Genomic DNA, 12,786 nt, shown 5'->3' with positions numbered 1-12,786 from the left:
AATGCCCATTTCAAGAAGGAGCCTTCCCAGATTTAGTGTAGTGCACTGCCATTCAAGAAAAAAATTAGCCCTTATAAAATATCTCTAAGCACTTGTCACAGGTGCTGTGATCATTTCTCCCACTGTAACACAAGTTCCAAGCAACAGGAACATATATGAGTCATTTCTCTGTGCCTGGTAAAAATGGGGCAAGCACTTAGCACATGTTTTCTAAGGTTTTCTAGGCTGCTGCTTCTGCATTCTCTCAACTGGATTGCTATTGTCTGCAAGTATGATAGACTAGTCCCAGCAGCTTCAATGCCCCATCATCTATTGGACAGCCTCCCTCACTCAATTGGTGAAGGGTGCCAGTTTAATTTGGGGTCTCCTCTCAATGTGGGTCTAACCTATTATATCATGCCTTTTCCTTGTAACATTAAATAGAAGAAGAAGAAGAAGAAAAACAAAGGAAATCCCAACCTCTTGCTGATGGCACATGTCAGCCTTCTATAAATGTTAAATATGATCGGCCTATACAATAAATGAGAAAGGAACAAACAACTTGCAGTCTCTCAAGCTGTTTTGCAAGGTTAGGGTGCATTAGTGACTGGAAATTAATAGGTGTGAAATAATATTTTGTTAGATGGATGGCTGGATAGACTGATACAGATTCAGACTTGGGGATTTTTGCAATTGGATTAGAATAATTGGTGATTTAAAACCCTAACTTGTTTAACTGGTTGGTTGCATTTTTGCCCCTGCCAAGTTCTTATGTCAAAAAGTCTGACTAACATCAGGACAAATAGTCTAGCATGCTTCTGTGGTAGTGGAGTTGGGGTGGGACTCAGGAGATGTAGAAAACTCTCTCTGTCTCGTTCAGAGTAACCTGCTTAATTGTGAATGACTCATTTTTTGGTAATCATGTCCTTCATTCTTGTTCTTTTGCATCTTTTTGGCTGGCTAAGGTGCTACTCTTAGTCAGTTTAAAAAAGAAAGATTTAAGAAAAATCATTACGAAATGAGTATTTAAAAAAAACAAAATATAGGAAGTTTACTAGCCTATTAGAAATTCTGAATAAGAACTAATAGTTGAAGATAACATCTACTCTTTTGCTATTAAGTGACTGGCTAAACGCAATTTACTAATGAAACCAACTGGCAGGAAACTCATCATTGATCACAGAATTATTAAAAGTATTTCCTTTTGTTTTACTAGCTGCAAACCATAGTATGAAGAATCCCTTCCAGCTGAATATTTATAGCTACAGAAACTCTGAATTGTGTTGGACAGGAAAGCAGTAGCGGGAGAAGGGCAGCACAGACCCTACTAAGAATGGGTTCAAAGGAAGATCTGTTTGGACAAAATTTCATCAGGCAGTAAACCAGTATTTCAAAGTCTGGCCAGCTTTACAAATGACTAAAGTAATAGGAAGATCTAGAATTAAGAAACAGGAAGATTTCAAGGTGGCTGCAGAGTAAGTGGAAGCTACACACACCTCCTCCAGATGCCAAACCAGATTTACAACTAAGTTGTAGAGCTATCAACCTGAATAACCAGCTGAAAGCTAGCTGAACAAAAGTATTTTAACCAAGGATTTACAGAAGAACCTACATAGAGTGGTAAGAAGAGTGGAGATGTGGAAAGGGCTGGCCCCTTAGACCCACATGTATCTGCTGAGAAGTCAGAGGGATATCTCAGCTGCAAAATTCTACCCTCCAGGAGTCTGGGGTCTCAATTCCATGCCAGGATCTCCAAATCAGAACATCAGAGCCAGGAAAAGAAGCCCACATGGCACCTGGTGGTGAAAATCAGCAGGGCTTCAGTCCACCTAGGATAGAAGAGGGTCTGATAGAGACCCAGAGGTCATCTTCCCAGGGTTGAGCACTCCTATTCTTAACGCATCAGACTGCAGAGTGCACTAATCCAGTCCTCCAGCTACTGGTAACACCACCCTGCTGAGCTCAAGTCCTATAGAAAGGCCTGTTGGTTGCAGCCAACAGGGACCTTTGGGGTACTCTTTTTCTGGAGAAGCTCTTGGTGGAGATTCAGACAGTAATTGAGCTACATAGCTTTGGAACAAGGGCCATTCTTTCTCATATCCTATATGCAGCTGGCATCCCCCACCCCCAACTTGATGAATTACTTGTCCTGTCATTCCACTCACAGTGGCCCCACCCTGCTGGGGGACTGCCTCTCAGCTCAGTGGAGGAATTGGAATGCTGTGCAGAGCTGAGGCCTTCAGAGCACATCTCCTTGGGAGGCTTTTGTGCAGAACTCAGATGGGCACTGGGCTGTACAGTTGAGGCGCAGGGCAGGGAAGAGGCATTCTTGCTCCCCTGAAGGCTCAGCTGGTGCCACCCCCAATGGGAGACTCTTTTGATCTGTCCTCCTGAGTCCTGGTGGCCCTGCCCTGCTGAGCTTGCTCCTGCAGAGGAGCTGACTGGCCTCACGCAACCTGACCCTGCAGCATGCTCCTCAGGAGAACTAGGGTCAGAGACTTGGGCAGAGACTGAATGCTATAGATCTGGAGTAGGGGCCACTTTCTCCACATTGAGTACTAGACTGTGCTACCCCCAAGCAGGAGCCCCACTAGCCCCATCCTCCCCAACCCTGGTCACCCCACCCTAATGTACCTATACTTTGTGGAACGATCTGTGGGTTGCATCCAGCCTGGGACCACTCTACAGTCTTTCTATAGAAGGTTCTTGAGTAAGACAGGTGACCTCAGAGAGTAATGGTATGGCCAACAGGAGGAGGCAGACCTCAGGGTGCATTGGAACTTTTACTGATCTGCCCCCAGCTAAGAGCTGGAGGTAGCTGACCCTTGTACACAGCTTGGTCCCTCCTATGCATGCCGAGACCCAGTAGAGACAGCCACAATGAACTGTATGGTAGCTCCAGAGGCTGTTTATAGGTGGTGTCTGACATCAACCTGCAACAGAACCCCACCCAAATGGACCCAGAACCAACACAACCATGGTTGGCTTCGGAAAACACCAGAGCTCAACCTAACTAACCACACAAGTGGCACACCCAAAGGGAGATTCCAGCAGGCACCAGACCCTGCTGGAAACAATTCCACTTTGGGAGACAGTCCCTGCACAGTGGTGTTTATACACTGTGATCAAGGTCTATCCTTACAGTCAGCCAGCCTCTGGGTTAACTCCACCCATGAGTGGGCCAACAGCACTCAAGACTTCACTACAACAGGAGGTTACACATAACCCACACAAGAGACATTCTGGGAGCACCTAGCTCAGGTGATCAGGATGACTGCCCCACTGAGTCTCACAAGACACCTATAACATAAAACTACCATAACAACTTTGGAAGTCATAGTGGATCTACCTAATATACAGTGACAAACACAAGAAGGCAGACAAAATGGGGAGACAAAGAAACATGCTCCAAATGAAAGAATAAGAGAAATCCCCAGGAAAAGAATTAAGAGAAATGAAAATGATCATGGTACCAAATACAGAGTTCAAACAATGGTTTAGGATGCTCAAGGACATTATGGGAAGAATGGATCCTCTCAGTGAGAACTTAAAGAAATAGTAAGTATTAAAAATGACACTGAAACCAAAAGAGAGTAAGAAATGAAGAACATAGTATCTGAAATGAAGAATATACCAGAAGGAATCAACAGCAGGTTAGATGAAGCAAATGATCAAATCTCTTGCTCTATGCAAGAGACCCACCTCAGAAAAAAAGATACACAGAGACTAAAAATGAAGGGATGGAAAAGATAGTCCATGCAAATGGACATGAAAAAAAAAGAGCTGGGGTAGCAATACTTATAGTGAACAAAATAGACTTCAAAACAAAGGCCACAACAAGAGTCAAAGAAGGACACTACATAATACTAAAGGAATCAATCCAATAAGTGGATATAATCCTTGTAAATATATACATGAACACAATAGAGGGGCAACTAAATATATAAAGAGAATCTTGATGAACACAAAGGAAGAGATCAACAGTAATATAGTCATAGTAGGGGATTTTAATACTACATTGACATCAGTGGACAAATATTTTAGACCAAAAAGAAAAAATCAAAATGGCAACAGTGACCTTAAAAGACATACAGGACCAGATGGATTTAATTAATATTTATATAACACTTCATCCCAAAGCAGCAGAATATATATTCTTTTCAAGTGCACAATGGAACTTTCTCTAGGAGAGACCACATATCAGCTCACAAACCAAGTCTTAATAGATTCAAGAAAACTAAAATCATGTAAAACAGCTCTGACAACGATGATGTGAATGAAATTAGAAATCAATTACAATTAAAAAATTGGAAAACACTCAGACACGTAAAAGCTAAATAACACATTACTAAACAAAGAATAGGCCAACCATGAGACCAAGGAAGAAATCAAAAGTAATGTTTGGGCAAATGAGAATGAACACATGTCAACCCCAATGGCATATCTTACAGAACCAGAATATTCCAAAAAGTTATGTAGAATCACAAAAGACCTCGAATAGCCACAGTATCCTGAGAAAGAAGAACAAAGTGTGAGGAATCATGCTACATGATATAAAAATATTCTATAAGGCCATAGTAATCAAAATAGAATAGTACTGGCATAAAATAGGTCAATAGATCAATTGAACAAAATAGAGAGCCGAGAAATAAACCCACACCTTTATAGTCAATTAATATTTGACAAAAGAAACAAGAACATAAGGGGATATAAACTGTTTATTACATAAATTGTGTGGGGAAAATTGTACACATGCATGCAAAAAAATGAATCTAGACCACCTCCTTACACCATACATAAGAATAAACTCAAAATGTATTAAAAACTTAAATGTAACTTGCAAAACCATACAAATCCTAGAAAAAAACATAGGCATTCAAATCTCAGACATTTCTCTTAGCAATATTTTTTTTCCTGATAAATTTCCTCAGGCAAGAGAAACAAAAGAAAAATTAAACAAATGAGACTACATAAAACTAAAAAGTTTTTGCACAGCAAATGAATCCACCAACAAAATGAAAAGATAACTCACTGAATAGGAGAATATATCCACCAATAACACATCTGATAGGGGATTTATTTCCAAAATTTATAAGGAACTCAACACCAAAAAACAATCAATCCAGCCCTGGCTGGCGTAGCTCAGTGGATTGAGCGCGGGCTGGGAACCAAAGTGTCCCAGGTTCGATTCCCAGCCAGGGTACATTCCTGGGTTGCAGGCCATGGCCCCCAGCAACCGCACATTAATGTTTCTCTCTCTCTCTCTCTCTCTCTCTCTCTCTCTCTCTCTCTTCCTCCCTTCCCTCCCTAAAAATAAAATAAATAAAATCTTTAAAAACAAACAAAAAAAAAAAACAATCAATCCAAATAAAAGTGGGCAAAGGACCTGAATAGACACTTCACCAAAGAGGGCAACAGATGGTCAATAAACATATGAAAAGGTGCTCATGTGACTAATCATCAGAGAAATGCAAATTAAAAGCACAATGAGATATCACCTTACACCTGTCATAATGGCTATCATTAATAAAACCACAAATGACAAGTGTTGGTAAGAAAAAAGAACACCCATGCACTGTTGGCGGGAATGCAGACTGATGCAGCCACTGTGCAAAAGAGTATTGAGTTTTCTTCAAAAACTTAAAATGGAACTGCCTTATGACCCAGTGACTCCACTTCTGGGAATATATCTGAAGAAATCTGAAACACCAATTCAAAAGAATATGTATGCACCCCTACGTTTCTTGTAGCATTATTTACAATAGACAGGATCTGGGAACAGCCCAAGTGCCCACAATTAGGTGAGTGAATAAAAAAAGCTGTGGTACCTTTACACAATGTAATACTATTTGGCCACAAAAAAGAAGGAAATCTTACCTTTCACTACATCTTGGATGGACCTGGAGAGTATTATGCTAACTGAAATAAGTCAGTCAAAAGAAGACAAATACCATATGATTTTACTTACATGTGGAACCTAATGAATGAAATAAACTAACAAACAAAATAGAAACAAACCCATAGATACTGAGAACAAACTGACAGCTGTCAGAGGAAAGAGGGGTTGGGGGCCAGGGTGATAAAGGTGAAAGGATTGAGGAAACAAACAAACAAAATAGACACAGGCAATGGTATGGTGTTTGCCAGAGGGAAGAGAGTGTGGGGAAAGATGGAAGAAGGGCAAAGCAGGATGAATGGTGGCAGGAAGGGACTTTACTTTGGGTGCTGAGCAAATGATGCAACATGCAGATGATATATTATAGAATTGTACACTTGAAACCTGCATGGTTTTATTAACCAATGTCACCCCAATAAACTCAATTAAAAAAAGAGTTAGGAAATAACCAAATATATTTCCAAAACATGTTCTTGTATAATACAAAGGGATCTACTGAAACAGGGGACTAGAGAATCAAATTTTTGGAACAGCACAAATAGTATCACAGAGTTGCAAACTCATATTTAATAAGAGGCCTAGAGATCAGCCTCTTTCCTTTGATTTGCTATATATTTGAATATAATTTTGAATCTTCCACTAAAAACTGGTACTCTTAATGCCCAGAACATAGTATGTGCTTAATAAATGTAACATGAATTTTAAAATAAAATTTTACATACAAATACAGAAGTCCAACTCTTCTTCAAAAAAAGGAATATATGACTAAATTGAGGAAACATCCCACAGTGATTACACTGTTTAGATGGGCAGATGTTTTCTAGTTCACCAGGGTCTATATTTTAACTTAATATCTCATGCTTGGCCCACTTCACTCATTTATATTATGTGCCCAGTCCCTCTTAGAGAATCAAAAAGCACATTATATTAAAGGCTCTGAGAAGGCCTACATATGTCCATGTTCACATGTGAAAAAGTGTGGCAGGTATATACCTTGAAATAAAAATACTGAATCAATGATATGAATCAATGATATTATATCTTCAGCTTTTCTAGATATTTCCGAGTTGTTTTTCCATGTGAGTCTACCAATTTACATTTTCACAAGTGTGTCCTAAGAATTTGTGCTTTTTTTCCCCCTCACCAATAATTGGTATCAGTGCACTCTTCTTTTTAATGGTATGGGCACAAAATACTATATTATTGTTGTTTTCATTTTAATTTCTCTAACTGACAAGACTGAGTACTTTTCACTCATTTGTTTTTCCTCATTCCCAAACTGTCATTGCCTTTCTATATCTTCAATCCAGTTTTAAAAGTTAGTTTGACTTTTATTTGTTATTTTGTATTAGTGTAAAATACTTTGGATATCAATCCTTTATCAGCTTAAATTGCAAATAATGATGTTTTTATATACCATTTACTTCAGCTTTGTTTTTTATTGAAAACAATTAGAAAGTAGGATCCATCACTAAAAAACAGTTACAGAAATTTGCTATGTTTTTACAAGAAAACCATATAGAAACTATGATTATCAAATCAACATAAATAAACTTAAAACCACAATGTTATATGAAAAACAGATGGCAAATGGATATGCATGGAATTAGGCCATTTTGTATGATTTAAAAACACAGCAATACTACCTATAGTTTATCGGAAGCTACATGTGCAATAAGTATATGAAACCACCTTGAGAAGGAGGCAAACCAGCATAAGAATAATAGCTTTGGAGGGTGGAGGAAGCAGGGAAGACTGGCAGTGGGAATAGGGAAGTGGGAAGGGTTTCCACGTTTTATTTCCTCTGGATGGACAGAGGGGCACCCAAAGCACAGATGTCAGTGCATCAACATGCGTTATATTCTGGGCTGTGATATTGTTTTCACCTTTTGTAGTTGCTTGGATCACTTCATATACACACTTATATATGCATACATCTATACACATATTTCATTTTTTTAAAGAGCTCAGGAAAACACAGGGTGTAATGCCAGTGAACAATAGAATTCCTTATTATTTAAAAAATAAATTAAATATGGGTGGAGGGAAAGCCTTCTTTAATTTTATATATTCAGTGTTTCCCATAATTCAATGTCTTTTGCCCATGGGACTATTCCCCTTCTCTATTTTTTCTTTACTTCCTGTAATCTGGGTTACAAGAGTCCACAGACCACAAACTGAGAAGTAAAATTTTTGTGAGACTAAAAAATTCAGAAAAAAATAAAGATAAAACAACAAGTTCACTGAGTTAATGTCAGATTAAGTTTGATTTTGACCAACACTAAGAATAAGTCATAATGTTTGACCTTTCTGTTTTACGTTTTTGTTTTGCTTTTACAAAATTAGTAGAACTTACTTTTAGAGTAGTTTTATGTTTACAGAAAAACTGAAAGTACAGAGAGTTCCCATATATCCCCTCACATGTGCCTTCTCCCCCCACCCCACCTACTGTCCTCTGTTGAAGTGTATTACATTAAGGAGCAAAGGCACACCCATAATTCAAAAGCCAGTGTTCACTCACTGCCTCATTGTAAACATCTGCTTTTCAAGATACCTTGCTTTGAGAACTACTGATGTAGATAATTTTTTTAATTCAATAGAAACCATACCTACTCCTTAAAACTTATAACTTCATAAGAAAAACTCAAGCTAGTTTAAAATAAAGAAGTGTATTTCTTTAGTAAATGTTTTACTGCACAACTATTTTGAGCTAAGCAATTTTCTTTCCTAGGCCATCAACTACATTGCTATTCAAATGAATAGAATTATCGGATACCATACACACTTATTTCATTTACTCATAAGGCTAGAATGGTTTAAAAATAAACACTGTAATACACTGGATACTGCTCTGAAAAGTACATAAATTTCCATTCTAGGACCTGCACAACTCCATTATCATTTTGTTGCAATGTTCCTAAGCTATTCTGAGAAGAAAGGGTACACTAAGGCTAATCATTTGTATAGAACTTTGTAATTTAAAAATACATTTTTGTATGTTACCAGGTGAGAAATAGGTATTTCATACATTCATGCCATTCACAGCCCAGAGGGTGAGAATTATTCTACCCATTTACAAAGGCGCAGAGAAGTTCAGTGTCATTGGACTGATCTAAGTTACATTTCAAGTAAGTGACTGAATCAAAACCTGAGTATGTTAACCCAGAACCCTCATTTGTAAATTAGGGATTATACATAGAATTTACCTCCAAATTACTTGAGAACACGGGAATATAATCCATGCCAAGCATCAGTGAATTTCCATTATTATTATCATTTCTAATATTTTAAAAAATACATCTTGATTATAGCTTAATGCAACCCAATGCTCAGCCTTCCAATACAAGGGAAATATTTTCTAAGTTCTCAATTATTTTTTTTTTAGCAATGACTCTTCCCGGGTGCTTGGTGTTTTAAAATAATCTATTTGAGGAATTTCAAATATGTTTTGCTTATTTTTGCTGGATAGTTTTTGATTAATCACACAATGGAGGTCGTCTCAGATATTTAGGTCACTATAAGCTTCTGGGCTGGTTTGTTCCCCACTCCCTCCGCTTTTTCCTGAGGATAACTAACACCTTGGCATTTGACCAGGCACACTGTCACTATTTCTTGCAACTATCAGTTGGAGTTTTTTTAGTTGTGACTTAAAGGTTTAGTTATGATTTCAGAGGAAAAGGAAAAAAATGACAACTTCTTTAGAAATATTCTTATCCTTATGTTTAAACCACACTTATTGTTGAAGACAATAAAGGCTGTGATAACAGAGAACCTTCTTAGAAACTCATGGGTGACTGAAGCCATGTGTTTTACTGAGTGAAGATGCATTAATGACTACTCTCACAATTGGATTTTTCATGGGACCCTGAATTTCATGTAATTCTATTTTTTTCATGTAACTTTAGCTAATTAATACAATGTGATTTATTAGAGAAATGAGTCTTCAAAATTCAGACATTTCCAGGAGTACCCAAATTTTGAATCCAGAAAGTAAGATGTCTTTCTGTAAAGTGGAGATATGCTATATGCATCTGCAACTTCCTGGCTGTGTCAGATATAAACCCCCTCTCAGCACTTTAATGTGGCTTCTCTGTTCCTCTAAATTCACATATAAATCTCTACTTAATATGTCTAGAAGAATTCTTGCTACTTGTTTGTGTTAAATAAATAGTACCATTTAGAATCTAAAAGTGTAAGTAAAATAAGCCATCTGTAAATGCTACTTGACAATTGTTTTGTGTCTAAAAGAAGCAGATGCAAAACCACTAAGATTTAATGAATAAAGAACATATCACATCAAAGCAATTGTATTGCTTGGTACTGAGAAGCAGAAAATGAAACTGAGTCATACCTTGGGACCTTGATGTCTATTTCCAGCTTAAGGACAGGAAAGGGTCTGATTTGTTCATCAGCTGCTCATCAGTGGCCAGCCTTGTGTCAGCAAATGGTAGGCAATGAACATGTATCTACCAAATCAATGATTGAATAAATGAGTGAGTGAAGGCAAAATCACTGTACCAAACATTGTAGAAAAATAATTTATTGTAGAAGAATAATTTATTCTACATTTAAGGAAAAAAATGTAGGCTGTGTTGAGACACCTGCAAGATTTAAGTAGCTTCAATCCTTGATGAAAACAGTCCTGCAAATTACCATTTACAACTTATTATGATAATACTATAAAAGTCAATCTACAATAATCTGACTCTGTGACTCAGAACTGGAGAAGGCACTTCAATTGACCTAATCTTTAGTCGACCTCAGTAAATCCCAGAGATGCAAAGGTCATTTATTATGAGAAGGTCTGGGAGACGATCACACAACAAAATACAATGCAACATGAATGGGGCTTTTAAAGGTAGGGTTAGCTAATTAGAAAGCATGATATCCACTGATAAATTTATAAATGTTACAAAATATAAAGATGAAGATTAAATACATCTCAGAATAGTGAAACCCAAATGGTTGGAGAATTACTGGGGACTCCAGATTTTAGTGGACAAAGCCTTATAAACAGTCATAGGAATCCAAAGTGATTTGTGTGTTCCTCAGTGGTACATGGTCCCATCTTGGCTTTGTCCCCAAGTCATTGCAGATGTAATTCTGCTCCTACCATTGCAAATAGGGTCATTGCCACACTGATTTTTTCCCTTTTTTTTTTTTAGGCCCTGCTGCAAAAAAGAAGTACGTCAGTTATAATAACCTGGTTATCTAAGCTGTTCCAGTCCATGGAACCATGGAGGAGGACACTCAGTTATCTCGTCCCCCAACCTGGCATAGGACTCTTTGGTCCTGCCCGCTGCCATCACTGGAGGAACATCCCCAGCTGGGAGACCAATGTGAGAGGATCCAAGTGTTCTACACAGCTGCTTTATGAAATATTCCCACTTTCTCTTGGCTTAATAAGTCAGTGGCATCAGCACTGCCAACTTGGCTGCAATTTTGGACCTGCCCCGCCAAGGGAGTGTTGAGACTCAAGTCCCACCTAGGTTCTCTAGGATGAACCACTGAGAGCCGCAGTGATGTTTTGGGGCTGACCTGTCTTTCTACGTATGTACTTCCAGGTTGCAAGGTTTTGAAATTTTCTGTACAGTTCGTGAGGACTTTTGCACTTTGCCATCTGATGTTGTACCTCAGTTCACTGTTTGTTTTCGAATGCCCTGTTTTCATAGAGCCCTATTCTCTCAGACGGTGACACATTTGGGAAAATTTTAAAACAATTACAATTTTAAAAAGATCTTGGCAGACTAAAAGATAAATTTAAACCACATATGTACATGACTGTATAATTATGATTATAGAACCACTGCAAATCATGTTATTTTTTTTAAAGACAAAAAGATACTTAAAGACCAATAACTGTGCTGATAAAGTAGATCCCACCTATCTATCATTGGTAAGTGATAGGTCACACAAAAGGAAGTTATGGGCTGAACTGAATAGAGGTCTTGATCTTTGGAATGCATGCCCGTAATGTATTTTACAGTACATGTTAATAATATGTTCAATATTTGTATTTGTGTTCTCTTCCGTTATTTTATTTAGGGTATGGATATTTTGCAATAAATTTAATAATGATTAAGCTGTTTGGAGAAAAGAATATGGATTTTTCACGTCTTGAGGTTTTGTTCATGCCCCTCTATGACTGACCAGTGTGATAAGGACTTTACAAAAAAAGCATGTATGTTTTTTACTGTTTGTAATAAGTACTTTCGTTAATCTTGCTGCTTATGTGCCAATTTAGTGGAAAAACACCCTTGCTGAAAAATTCCTTCTTTCCATTCTTTCAATTCTGTGATATTGTCCAAGAATGTATCAATAAAATACTTTGGTTAACTTTTTTATTTTCTGCAATAAATATTTTTAGTTGTGTATCCCCTTTTAGTTACAGTTTATTTCATAAAATCTGAAGTTAGGAAACAATGGAAACCAAATTTGTTAAAGGAACACACCTCAGCTCACAACTACAGCCAAACCTGGAATGCATATTAAAAACTCAGAGGTCTAAAGTCTCTCAAGAGGAGCTACTACAAAGCCCATGCATTTTGCCTTTTCATAATTGAAGTTGAAAACTGACAACCCTCAGACATTTACTCAGCAAGTTACCTGTCAAAAATAGCAAAAGTGCCAGAGGAAAGAGAAAATAAGAAATACTAACTTCAATAAACAGCAGTCTGGAGACAATTGAGTGAAAAGATAAACATTTCTGCAACACTTAAAGGACATAAGTGAGTAAAGATAACCATTATAAAGCATTTGTATACATTTACAAACAGATATGGTGGCCATGTTGTTGATGGCAAGATTAAGATTCAGGATTCCCAAAACTTGACATTAGGAAATGCCCTCATGAGTAGACTCATAGTAACTTGGGTGTCAGAAGCACACAAGAATATCTATTTGTGGAGTGA

General features: G+C 37.6%; 1 protein-coding gene across 1 annotated transcript in view; it reads left to right on the top strand.

The window, feature by feature from the left end:
- The window catches only part of GRM7 (glutamate metabotropic receptor 7), an 853,913-nt gene extending 841,702 nt beyond the window's left edge, over positions 1-12,211 (top strand). The window contains exon 10 of the mRNA XM_028518977.2: positions 11,041-12,211. Within this exon, the coding sequence (XP_028374778.1) occupies positions 11,041-11,090 (50 nt within the window). The 3' untranslated portion in view covers positions 11,091-12,211. The remainder of the gene's footprint in view (positions 1-11,040) is intronic.
- The last annotated feature ends 575 nt before the right edge of the window (positions 12,212-12,786 follow it).

The sequence above is a fragment of the Phyllostomus discolor genome, chromosome 7 (genome assembly GCF_004126475.2).
Source record: "Phyllostomus discolor isolate MPI-MPIP mPhyDis1 chromosome 7, mPhyDis1.pri.v3, whole genome shotgun sequence".
Lineage (NCBI taxonomy): Eukaryota > Metazoa > Chordata > Mammalia > Chiroptera > Phyllostomidae > Phyllostomus > Phyllostomus discolor.
This window is presented reverse-complemented; position numbering and strand designations above follow the sequence as displayed.